Source organism: Nesoenas mayeri (genome assembly GCF_963082525.1).
Source record: "Nesoenas mayeri genome assembly, chromosome: 10".
Classification (NCBI taxonomy): domain Eukaryota; kingdom Metazoa; phylum Chordata; class Aves; order Columbiformes; family Columbidae; genus Nesoenas; species Nesoenas mayeri.
The window spans coordinates 2537343-2550531 of record NC_137560.1 but is presented as its reverse complement, the minus strand read 5'-3'; the positions used below and the strand labels follow the sequence as shown (position 1 = coordinate 2550531).

At 41.8% G+C, this 13189-nt stretch overlaps 1 protein-coding gene across 5 annotated transcripts in view; it reads right to left on the bottom strand.

Moving 5' to 3' along the window:
• Nucleotides 1-1918: 1918 nt before the first annotated feature.
• Nucleotides 1919-13189, bottom strand: part of ATG7 (autophagy related 7) — a 53018-nt gene continuing 41747 nt past the window's right edge. For 3 of the 5 annotated variants that reach the window (XM_080350784.1, XM_080350785.1, XM_080350787.1), the window contains 2 exons: nucleotides 10226-10348; nucleotides 1919-2041 (listed from right to left, as the gene is read on the bottom strand). In XM_080350784.1, coding sequence (XP_080206910.1) covers nucleotides 1943-2041; nucleotides 10226-10348 — 222 coding nt within the window. In that variant the 3' untranslated portion in view covers nucleotides 1919-1942. Of the gene's footprint in view, nucleotides 2042-8578; nucleotides 9045-10225; nucleotides 10349-13189 lie in introns of those variants that run through there. The other 2 variants (XM_080350786.1, XR_013922572.1) reach the window with 2 other exon arrangements.

Here is a 13189-nt window from a genome sequence, read left to right as displayed (position 1 = left end):
CATTACACGTGAAAACTGGGGGTATGTCTTCTTCTGCCTTACAGAAGACAACAGTAAAAACATGTCACTAAGTGTACTAGGATCATCAGAGGTATGATTAGTTTCTAAAGACATCAACAAATCAATTTTCAGATTTTACAGCTTCAGTATGGTAGTTCACTTCAAAATTCTGGGTACTATGTTCATCATTAACTAAAAATAGTCTAAAACCTCAAATAAAGAACAATTTAGTAGCATTGACTATCATGGCACAAACAGAAGCATTACTTCATCAGTCCAGATACTTCATGTTTAGATACTGATCTAATGAAAGCAATTAAAAAAACTGATAAAAAAGAAACCTCTGGCACCTGTGCGGCTGTAGGTGGGGCTCTGCTGGTGTTAATGTGGCAACACCCGGAAGCACAGACACCGCGAGCCCTCGTGGGAGCAGGTGTCAGATACTGAACGGCACCGATCTGATCAATACTGTTTATCTTGAATTTTATCTACCTAAGCCAGTACTCCAAAGCTGCACAGGTATTATGAAGAACAGAGACTAAATATTAGTGCTACAGCAGTTTCATAGCACCTGCCAAGGTGCTGTATTACTAAGGTTGATTTTTTTTTTTATAGCTCGTATAAAATGAGGCACTGACTGCTATTTGTTGCATAGCTTTTTCCCTCACATAAAAATTGATGAGATTATAAGTTGATTCATAGCATTACTTTCCATGTTATAGCTGTACAGGGTTTACTGTGAAATTTTATATAGGGACAGATTTAAACTCTACCAATGTTTTGCCACTATGACAGCCATTCAGTCTAATACATTAAAAAAATTGCCATCTGCTGCTAACCCAAGTGTCATTATTACATTTCTTTCAGTGGTTTAAGTCTAAGTTTCTTCCATATACTTGAAATTTCAAATGAAAAAGACAGCTTGATATCAACAGGGTTTTAAAAATTATTTACACCGAAGTCATAATTTCCTCTATCTCTGCCCCCAAATATTAATTCTTATATTTGAATTTGCAAGGCTTCATTTAATTTGACTAATTACAGTACAAGTTTAATGAGTCTATCAATCTCTGCAGCTAATCACGCACACCTTTAATTGGAGGATGCCAGCACTTACAAGTCATGTTTTTGAGACGAGATCACACAGGATGTTATGACAATGTGGATCAAAGGGACACGGGCAGCACTGCTATGCCTGTCCTCCCGTGGGCAAGGAAACCCTAGCAAGGGTCGACTGGTGAAAGTGGTGGTGAGGTCCCACTCCAACTCTGGCCTCGCAGGACTCGCCTCCTGGAGTGTTCCTGGGGCACCCTGTGCCCACAGAAACCTTCCGTCCTGTGTCCAGCCCTGCAATCCGTGGTCCTTCCTCCTTCCTTCCATCGACTTCCACTCAAACAACTGCATGTGGCCCTCCCTGTCCCCAGGGGACAAACACATATTTATTCAAATATATCATGAAACGTGTATTTGTGCAGATCAGTTGCCGACATAAGTCCTGGGAAGGGCATTTGAGTATTGTTAGTAACAATAATTGGAGTTATCAGTCAGGTATCGGGGGAAGGACAAAGAGATAATGTTTTAGTGTGAAACAGACGAAACACTTCAGAGATATTTCTAAATTCTTTAAAGAGCAGCATAACGTATCAGCATCAAGACCATTCTTGGGCTCGTTCAAAGGCAGTGAAACTCAGTTTGAACTGTTTTGTGTTGATGTAACCACCACCTCTCCTCAGCAAAGTTTCAACAGCAGAAATACCACAGAATCAGCAGAAAATCGACCTGAGGAAAAGACATACTACATCTATTTTAGGCATGTAATGGCAAAGCATAACAACCAGAATATATTGGAAATTTACATACTTTTAAAATCTATCATAACCACGAATCATTTCTCATTTGGACTGTGTTCAACAAGAATTTTCTTGCAGAAAAATATTTACCATTATTTGAAGATCTGGGAATTATTGCTCGATGAAGAAAAATGATGACAGTAATTGACATCATGAGAAAACTCAGAAAGAAAAAGGAACAACCCAGCTCCCTGAAAGAAAACAGATTAATCTCTTAATCTCTTAAGAAAGAGATTCCAGGGTAGGCCTCAATCTGTCAAAGCAAATTTCTCCTGAAACACACCAGATTTAAAAAATTGAGCAAAACAGAAAAGATCACAGATACAGAAAAGTATTAATTTTCATCTACCCATCAGTAATGTTATTTTTGGAAATGTTAACAACATCAAGTAAAATTCAATTCTGAATGCTGTTTGGTTAACTGAAAGTTACAGTACTTAGTATTACATTGTTGAACTTGGGTTTTTCTGTTTTGTTTGGCTTTATTTGGCTATTCATATGTTATTGTTTCAGCATCGAATACATTGCACAACATAATGCAGAATCAGAAACAAGCAGGATCTTTTTAATAGCAAAGCACACTGGAAATTCTGATTTTTATTTTTTTTTTCCAAATTTGAAAAAGCACAAAGTTCACTTTTAATACCAGCTGCCTATTATTAGAGCTAAACCCTGTTACAGAATCCCAGAGTGTCAGGGGTTGAAGGGCCCTGGAAAGCTCATCCAGTGCAACCTCCCATGGAGCAGGAACACCCAGATGAGGTTACACAGGAAGGTGTCCAGGCGGGTTGGAATGTCTGCACAGAAGGAGACTCCACAACCCCCCTGGGCAGCCTGGGCCAGGCTCTGACACCCTCACCCCAAACAAGTTTCTTCTCAAATTTAAGTGGAACCTCCTGTGTTCCAGTTTGCACCCATTGCCCCTTGTCCTGTCACTGGTTGTCACCAGAAGAGCCTGGCTCCATCCTCCTGACACTGCCCCTTTCCATATTGATCCCCAGGAATGAGTCCCCCCTCAGTGTCCTCTTGTCCAGCTCCAGAGCCCCAGCTCCCTCAGCCTTTCCTCACACGGGAGATGCTCCACTCCCTTCAGCATCTTGGTGGCTGCGCTGGACTCTCTCCAGCAGTTCCCTGTCCTGCTGGAACTGAGGGGCCACAACTGGACACAAGATTCCAGGTGTGGTCTCCCCAGGGCAGAGCAGAGGGGCAGGAGAACCTCTCTGACCTACTGACCACCCCCTTCTAACCCACCCCAGGTACCATTGGCTTCCTGGCCACAAGGGCCCAGTGCTGGCTCATGGTCACCCTGCTGTCCCCAGGACCCCCAGGTCCCTTTCCCCTACACTGCTCTCCAACAGGTCATTCCCCAACTTACACTGGAACCTGGGGTTGTTCCTGCCCAGATTCAAGACTCTACACTTGCCCTTGTTATATTTAATTAAATTTTTCCCTGCCCAACTCTCAAGCCTGTCCAGGTAATGGCAAAAACTGGTCAGGCACAAACTCCAAAAAAGTATAGAATCAGAATAAAAAAGGCTTTTCTATTATTTCCTCCTATCCGAAAAGCTCAAAGCATGATTTTTTATTTTTATTTTTTTTTTCAATTAATCCTACCCTTCTGTAGGATCAGCGCTCTAATCTCCATTGTTTGGGATACAGTGATTTTTGTTTGGGATTTTGCAAATACCAAACAGGGCTAATTCACTGACCACAAGAACTTGTCATAGAAACTGCAGATCCTATGGATCACACTATAAGAGACAAAAAGCCTTAAGTACAAAATTGCTAAAGTAAAATAATACAAACACCATGACCTGCTGGCACCAGCATCTGACCTTTATAATCACATTCAGCAATATGAACTCTGGTTTGGATTTGACTTCTTCCAAAATTCTTCATGATTCTCTTAGATTGCAAGAGTTGAACCACTCCTCGTAGTTTAATCAGTCATAAACCAAAATCTTTGTTTCTTTTATGTATTTTATGATTTCTTTCATCCTGATGACAGGAGAAAGTTTAGTAAAGCTTCCTAAAGCATCCAAGTAATTTAGGAACTGAAATCCAAAGGAAGAAAGTATATTTATACCTAGGTCTTATTAAGAACAGAGAGAATTTAAGCTTCTGTATTTCTGAAAATAGAGAAATTCAACTGCACATACTACAGTGAATTAATGCAAAAATTTCACTTCGCTATTATCGCTCCTTCTATCAGTACATTTCACCAGATGCTCCCAGATGCTCCACTCCCAGGGGTCTGAAGAGCACTTACACACATCACAGAATCACAGAATGGACTGGGCTGGAAAAGACCTCAGAGATCATCGAGTCCAACCCTTGGTCCAACTCTAGTCCGTTTACTAGATCATGGCACTAAGTGCCATGTCCAATCTCAGTTTAAAAACCTCCAGGGCCGGTGAGTCCACCACCTCCCTGGGCAGCCATTCCAATGCCTGACCAATCTCTGCAAGGAATTGCTTTCTAATCTCCAGCCTCAGTTTCCCCTGGCAGAGTTGAAGCCCATGGCCCCTTGTCCTATTGCTGATGCCTGGGAGAAGAGCCCAATCTCCACCTGGCTAGAACTGCCCTTCAGGTAGTTCTAGAGAGTGATGAGGTCACCTCTAAGCCTCCTCTTCTCCAGACTAAACAAGCCCAGCTCCCTCAGCCTCTCCCCACAGGGCTTGTGCTCAAGTCCCTTCACCAGTCTTGTTGCTCTTCTCTGGACCCTCCAGCACTTCAATCTCTTTCCTGAGCTGAGGGGCCCAGAACTGAACACAATACTCCAGGTGTGGCCTCCCCAGTGCAGAGCACAGGGGAAGGATCACTGCCCTTGGCCTGCTGACCACGCTATTTTGGATACAGGACAGGACACCACTGGCCTTCTTGGCCACCTGGGCACACTGATGGCTCATGTTGAGCTTCCTGTCAATTAGTACCCCCAGGTCCCTTTCTGCCCGACTGCTCTCCAGCCACTCTGTGCCAGCCTGGAGCGCTGCAAGGGGTTGTTGTGGCCAAAGTGCAGCACCCGGCACTTGGCCTTGTTGAACTTCATCCCATTGGAATTAGCCCACTTTTCCAGTCTCTCCAGATCCCCCTGCAGAGCCCTCCTGCCTTCCAGCAGGTCGGCACTCCCTCCCAACTTGGTGTCATCAGCAAATTTGCTGATGATGGTCTCAATCCCCTCATCTAAATCGTCAATAAAGATGTTAAACAGGACTGGAGCCAACACTGACCCCTGGGGACACCACTAGTGACTGGCCGCCCGCTGGATGCAGCCCCATTCACCAGCACTCTCTGGGTCCGGCCTTCCAGCCAGTTCTTAACCCAGCAGAGAGTGCACTTGTCCAAGCCACGGGCTACCAGCTTTTGCAGGAGTATATTATGGGAGACAGTGTCAAAGGCCTTGCTGAAGTCCAGATAGACCACATCCACGGCTTTCCCCTCATCCACCAGCTGAGTCACCTGATCATAAAAGGAGATCAGGTTGGTCAGACAGGACCTGCCCCTCCTAAACCCATGCTGGCTGGGTCCGATCCCTTGTCCATCCTGAAGGTGCTATGTGATTCCATTCAGGATGATCTGCTCCATAACCCTGCCAGGCACCGAGGTCAGGCCGACAGGCCTGTAGTTACCAGGGTCAGCTTTGCAGCCCTTTTTGTGGACTGGGGTAACATTGGCCAATTTCCAATCATATGGGACCTCCCCAGTGAGCCAGGACTGTTGGAAGATGATGGAGAGCGGCTTGGCAAGTTCTTCTGCCAGCTCCCTCATCACCCTAGGATGGATCCCATCTGGTCCCATAGACTTGTGAGGATCCAGATGGCTCAGTAAATCACCAACTATTTCCTCCTGGAATACAAGGGGCCTATTTGGCTTCCTGCCTCTGTTGACCACCTCCAGAGGTGAGTTGTCCTGAGGGCCACCTGTCTTACTGGTAAAAACTGAGGCAAAGTAGGTATTAAGTACCTCAGCTTTCTCCTCATCTTTGTTAACTATATTTCCCTCAAAGTCCAACAGAGAATGGAGGTTTTCCTTGCCCCTCCTTTTGTTGTTAACATATTTGAAGAAGGTCTTTTTATTATCCCCGACAGAATTGGCCAAATTAACTTCAAATTGCACTTTTGTTTCCCTGACTTTTTTCCTGCATGATCTAGCTATTTCCATAAATTCTTCATAAGTAGCCAGCCCTTTTTTCCATAGTCGGTAAAGTCTCTTTTTATTTCTGATTTCATTCAGAATCTCCCTGTTTAGCCAAGCCGGTTGTCTTCCCCGCCGGCCAGCCTTTCGGCACACTGGTATAGCCTGTACCTGTGCACTCAAAACCTCCTCCTTGAAGCATGTCCAACCCTCCTGGGCCCCCTTGTTTTTAAGCATTGTTTCCCAGGGTATGCTCTGAACTAGACTTCTGAATAGGCAAAAGTCTGCCCTCTGGAAGTCCAGCGTAGAGGTTTTGTTAATGGTTCTCCCTGCATCTCTGAGTATTGAAAATTCTATTATTTCATGGTCGCTATGCCCCAGGCAGCCTCCAACCACTACATCTCCCACCAGCCCTTCTCTGTTTGTAAACAGTAGGTCTAGTGGGGCCTTGCCCCTTGTAGGCTCATTTACCAGCTGATGAAGGAAATTGTCCTCTATACACTCTAGGAACTTCCTAGACTGCCTCTTCTGTGCAGTATTGAGCTCCCAGTTGTTTTAGAAGAAAAAAGGCACCAATAGAATGAGTACCCTTAACAAAGTAACTTCTTAGAAAATCTTACAAAATGGGAAGGGTTCTTCCACAACTACGGAATAATCCTGACTATGGGTTTTATTTGTGAGTCAGTTTTTACTTCCAGAAGTGTGCCGCATCAGCAAAAATGAATCTTTAACGCTGAGTAACCAAGTGCATATCAGGCAACCTCTCATTTTACACTGAATACAAAGAGCTCTCCGCAGCAGCAAACCCCAACATACTTTGCAGGGTTAAATCTGGCAAGGAAAGCAGCTGCTTTTAGAGCCACACTGTGATACACAACCATCACCTGAACTGGAATTCACTCCACTCCTCATTGTTCTGTCTCCGAATCAATGCCCTGACTTTCTGATGAATAATTCAAGAGATGCACAGTCTCTCTCTATTTTAAGCACAGCTATTAAACCTGACTGCACAGCGAACAAGTTAAAAGTTCAGGTTAGGAGTGAGGAGACAAGGCGATCTGGAAGATAGAAGTGCCACGTTTCCATGAGCTGGGGCAGGTCCCTGGTGCAGATGGGTCCATGTGCTGAGGAGGGACCTTCTCCAGCCGCCCGGGGCATCCGAAGGTGGCCATGGCACCAGAGCCCGTTGGTGAAGCTCTACGGAAATATCTATGTTCCACAGAGCCTAAATTAAAGACAGATGTTGGAAGAGTAGATGCCCGAAATTTACTGTCATTTCAAGACAGAACAGAAACACTTGTTAATTTTATTATTCACTGAGTAAATCGTCGTGCTAAGGAAGCCATGTAGAACATTTATAATTTCCTGATGCATCTCCTGTTAAAGAAACAGGTGCTCTATTGACTAAAACCTTGCAGTTAGCATGAAATCTGAACCACAAACTAAATCTGTGTTATGATTCCTACTCTGGTTACACAATTCAATATTATTATATTCTTATCAGTCATTTTAAAAAGATAAGGTAAAGTATGTCAAGATGGTAACAACACTTATGTCAAGGGCACAGCACTAGAAAAGGAAATTGAACAATTCAAGTTAAAAAGATTGATAGTAAGTGGAAAGTTTTCCATGTCTTACTGCAAATTACATTGCTTTAATCTGGGCAAACACGGTCTGTGCTGAGCTTGTAGGCAGGTAACCTTTCCATGGCAACTTCTGACAAAACGTTCAATTAAAAGCTCTTAATGAATCAAGACTTACAGAGTGATCATTAAAAAAAAAAAAAACAAAAACAAACAAGATTGAGAAGTTTCCCTGGCAGATGCAAGTTTATTAGCCTAATAACAGCGATTTTATATATGGAATTACAACACAATTGTGACATCACTGCGATAAATTTGAGGTTGGATGACATGCAGTTTTACAAGTCTCTTTTCCTTACAGTGCAGCAATGGCACTGGTCAAATTTTACCAGATAGGAGAAAAGGAAAATCCTCAGGTCCCAGAAGCCATTTTCATGGTGTCCAAACACAACAACCATCTATAAAATTTCTTTGAAGAGTGTGAGTGCAGAAAGGCAAGTAACCTCTCAACAGAACAATCAAATATTCTAAGTACGAAATCAGGCCATACCTGTCTTACAAAACTTCTCTCACTACTGTTGTTGCAGTTTTTAGAATGCCATCTACCAAGAATATCTTAGATTAACCTGAAGAGCACTGATCTTAACACATTTTATTCCTCTGGTTTAGAGAACACGTTCTGCCAAGAGCAGCTCAAAAGTAGCCAGAAACCTGAAAAGCCATTTTGCAGCCTTCAAATCCAGTAAGAGAAAGATTCAACAGAAAATATACTAATAGCAATCTCTTGTGCACCTAAGAATGTTTAAAACTGCCCAAGACTATGTACTGAAGGAGTAGTGCAAGACAACAAAACCATGTGGCAAAACGTAACAGAAGAATAAGTCTTTTAATGTAAAGAAAGGAAGCATGCTCTAGAATCTGCAAACAACCTGCATGTTGGACCTTACCATTCATTAATACAAACTTTATCAAGACCATTAAAATAGTTAACCCTGATAAAACAGACACGTTTTTACAAAAATACAGCAATGCTACAGGGAAGCAATCAAGAAAAGTTGCTGGTTTTATGGCAGTTGGGCTAATTTGAATGCATTAGCTTTGCAACTATTTTGCACGTCAGTTTTTTCACCTATGAGCAATGATTTCACTGCATCAACCTAACTGTTCAACCCAAAGATTTTCAAAAGCACATTAGTTCAATTTTTTATAAAAAACTTTGAACCTCAATTAAGTTGCAATAAACTGACAGATTCTCCATTTTGTAAAGAACATCTAAAACTTTAGAAACAAACACCTGTATACATTCTGAAGTTGCAAAAAAAAAAATTAATGAATATCTGCAAAATAATAGATTACTAACCAGGGCAACTGCAACTGTTTTTAATGCTGCCATTAGCAGTCCAGACACTTCTTCGCAGCCTAAAAAATCATGTATGGCGATCAGACTTCAGTCACTGTTACCGCTCATGAGCAGCACCTGTTAAAGGGGATTTGTTTTCCTTTGTTGGATCCCTCTCATATATATATTTAAGTATTTTCTAGGTATCACCAGTGTGATTTAAGAATGCATCAGGTATTTCACAGTTTAATATCGCCAGCATCTGCTTCAATTATTTTAAAGGGTTAAAAAATGAAACAGAGACCTAAGTCATTATTACCCCCACAAACCTTATTAAGCAACCCCGCTGAGCTGTTTCCAGCTGAAAAAACAGCAACACCATTTACACAGGCTACAGTAACAGAATAATCACTTCTCAAAGCCAACTTTCGAAACATCCATGTGATACAACTACACTGAAATTAAATTACAGCTGTAGAACGGTATAGGTGTTTGCAGACAGAGTAAGGGTTACAAATCATTATAAAATACATTATTAGGAGAGATACCTGTTTCACATTTATTGAAACTCATTCAGACAGGGTTATCTCCCACGAGAACAAAACATCCCCCACTTCCATTCCAGATCACAATTTTTGTCACCAGATAAAGAAACAGCACTGTTTGCCCCATATTACAATCCCTCAAGCAGTAAAATTACCACATTTTAGATTGACCTAAAATGATAACTGATTTCTTCATCCCGCTTAACACAAGTCACTTGTTTTCTTTAAAAGCAACACTTGAAAATGCAGATATAACAAGTTCTGATTGAAGAGCCCTGTGTAAATGCTGTGGCTGTGACCCACGCTGCGCCAGTGCTGCCAGCAGGACTTGCCGTGCTTGCACAAACAGCCGTTTACACACCCCAACGGGTCACAGACAGCAGTGCGCCCCGGGGAACGCGCAACTTTCAAGCAGCAACTGTCACTTAACATATTTCTGTCATTTTCCAAAATATTACAACGATATAATAATAATAATAATAATAATGCTACACATTTCTAACTGGCTGTCCATGTGCATCCCATCATCTATTCTTAAAAAAGAAAGATCTCTCACACCCAACAGTATTTCTTATTCTCTAACGTTAAGACGACACATCTTATCTCACTGGATGGAATATGCACATGGTTTGTGTAAATCATCCTGTCAATCAAATACAACTGCCCGATTCTATCCGTGATTCATTTAATCACATGGTTATACAGCTGAACAGAAAACTACGCACCCTTTACTGCCCCCTGTTAATCCTTAAAATCCAAAGTGTGTTTTCTTACCTCAGCAGCCTGTGTTTCCTGGTGTAATAAAGTTAGACCTGTCAAGTCTTCCAAGAAGGAATGTGAAGAATTAAAAACTTTAGCTAGGAAATTAAACCCTTCTCGTTCATACTGGTCGAGGACCTGTCAAATAAACAAACAGAAAAGGATGCTCATCATGTGACTCTTCATCATACTTTGCTCGTAAAATCGCAGCACAATCTTTCTGAACGCTCAGAAAATGGCTGTATACTGTAAGCACATAGAAAGCATAGAGAGAAAAAAGGCAATAATTTCTCCAACTCAATTTGTAAAGTGGGAAAGGTGGAGATAAGAAGGAAGAGAAGCGAGGTTTGAAGTTTCCGGGCTTCAAAATTTTTTCAAGCTTAAAACAAGACAGACCCTATGGCAAGAACAAAAAATTTCATTTCGAAGTAATGAAAGGAGCATTTGAGTGACACTAGATGCAGTAAAAGCCCGTTCCGATACATCAGTGAAGGGAAAGAACCACGCTGGGACAGGCTGAAAAGTTCTCCGAGTCAGTGTCCAAGTCCAACATCCCCCCAATCTCCAGAGATTCGTTGTTCTAAGACTATTGTATCTTAAAACACTCCCCGTCTTTCTACTCCTATTTTTCCAGTTTATCTTTTGAGACAAGAATGTGAGCATGGTTTCAGCCTATGTTTCTCTCAAGCCCCTGATCATGAAGAATTTTATTTCATGCAGCTTTAGCTTAAATAACTATTTGGTAGGCTGATTTCAATCAAGTATGATAGAGACTGAGGAACTAGATGATAAACACAAAAGATTAATGCGATTCTAAAAGTTTTTTGAAAGCAGGTAGCAAGAAAATGGAAGGAACTTATGACAGAGTAATCCCAGTGTCCAGTGTTTTCCAGTTTTCCTTCTACCACTGAACACCTGCTCTGCTGTTCCAGGCTCAGCGATGAAGCAGCTGAGCTTCAGGCTGTAAAGCAACTTCTCCTATAGAAATCCAGGTAGCGTGAGCAGGATGCACGCAGGGGCTTCAGAAACACGCCAGATTTTAATACAAAGGAGTATACATGGTATTGACAGAGGCAGGGGAAGGATCATCAGTGTCGCCCCATGGAGAGAGGACGCAAGAGTCCATGGATGGACAGAATGCCTGCCAAGACCTTTTACTGTGAAAGGTATTGTCGCCTTTCTCAACATTTAGACCTTCATCTCAATCACCATCTCCCTCAGATAAATCAACATCAGTTCAAGGGGGAAGGACAGAAAAAGAAGCTAATGAGCAGGCACTTTCACATATGGCTGTTATTTTTCAGAATGACGACCATTGCCAAACCTGACATCTATAAAAACCAGCACCTCTTCCAGTTGCTGATTCTGATAACCCGCTCCTGCCTCTCACCCACATGCGCTGCTCCTGCCTGTTTAAAGCCCCTGTATGTCTCAAGTCCCTGCATGAGTCCCTCTTCACCACATCCATTTTCACAAGCCGCACGGCATTGCTGTTGTATCGCACCTTCTGGAAACGCGTCCTCTGCAGACAGTGGGCTACGAGCTGTACTTGGAAAAAAGCTGAAGTAAGAGAAATTTGTACAGCTCGTGTGTTCCTTAAACACACCCGCTCTCACTGCACGGACAAGTCCCCCAGAACCAGTGGAATTCATTTCCTCTGGAAAAGAAGGAAAAAAACACCCTGAAAGGGCTGCAGTTTGTTCTATTGTGAAACAGGTGACTCAACCCAGCGAGCATCACTCCGAGGTTTACAAACAGAGGAGCTGCGCTGCCCTGGCCCAAGGGGCCATTCACCCTTCTGGGGACAACAGGAGGGGCAAAATATAGGGCTGGGGCTGGAAATGGTTTCATTACTGATTAACTCAACCAAAATCACAACTTACTCCCAACAATCTTACTCTTCTGTAGTTGAACAATTCCTAAAGGTCTCAGCCTTTGCATTGATAAATTTTAAAATTGTGGGAACTTGCGCAGCCCCACAGCATTCTTCAGCAAAACACCGCCGGGGAGATTTTACACTAGGTCCTACGGGAATTCAAGCTCATTTAAAAATATATTTATATTTAGCTGCCAGAATGTAAGTTTACCAGTAAAAATAGACTTGGATCTGCACTCAATTCTTCATGCAAAATGTCCATTTAGCAGCAAAATAATCTGCTGCATACTTAGGTTTCAAAAAAAACCACAAACAGAAACAATGAAATACAACTACAAAGAGAAAGGAGATGACTATGACAAACATTTTGCATCTTCTTGTCCACACGTTACAATTCTAAAATAAATAAACACTGCACTTCATGTTCTCTTATTACATCTGTACTAACTGTTCTCTTATTACATCTGTACATCTTCATACTTTAAAGATTTTGCCACACATGTTTTTGTGTCTTTGTGCAACGATCCATAAGCAGTCAGAAATTTAAAAAGAAAAAAGGAGATCAAAAATTGCTTAGGAAGATTTTTTGGGGTTTTTCTTGTTGTTTTTTATTCTTGAGATAAACACACTAAGAGAAACTCATCTGACTGTTCACAATGCAATGCAGAGAACTGGAAAACCTCAGCATTCCATTTGAGATGTATCCTCCTAATAATATTATCATCCATTATATATATTTTGAAATTACACTGTGAGTATGAACATACATGACTATTCTGTGTTTCAAAATTCTAATAAAACGACCAGATGTGCAGGAGTCTTTTGCATTTGGCTTTGTGAAACACTGTATACAGATAGCAGTTTAGAAACTTGGATTAAACTCACAGCCCTGCTTATGTTTAGTCCTCAAAGGTATCGGTATTATCAAACATTTTGCTGTTGCTTTAATTGGTTGCAACCACAATACAGAGCTTATGAGACATTTAGTGATGTAGGTCAGAGTATAGTTTGTAGTACATTGAAACAATATTCAGTCTATACACAGTGAAACTATATCCCTTACTGTAAAATATTATACCATACCAAAGAAATGCAGGAACAAC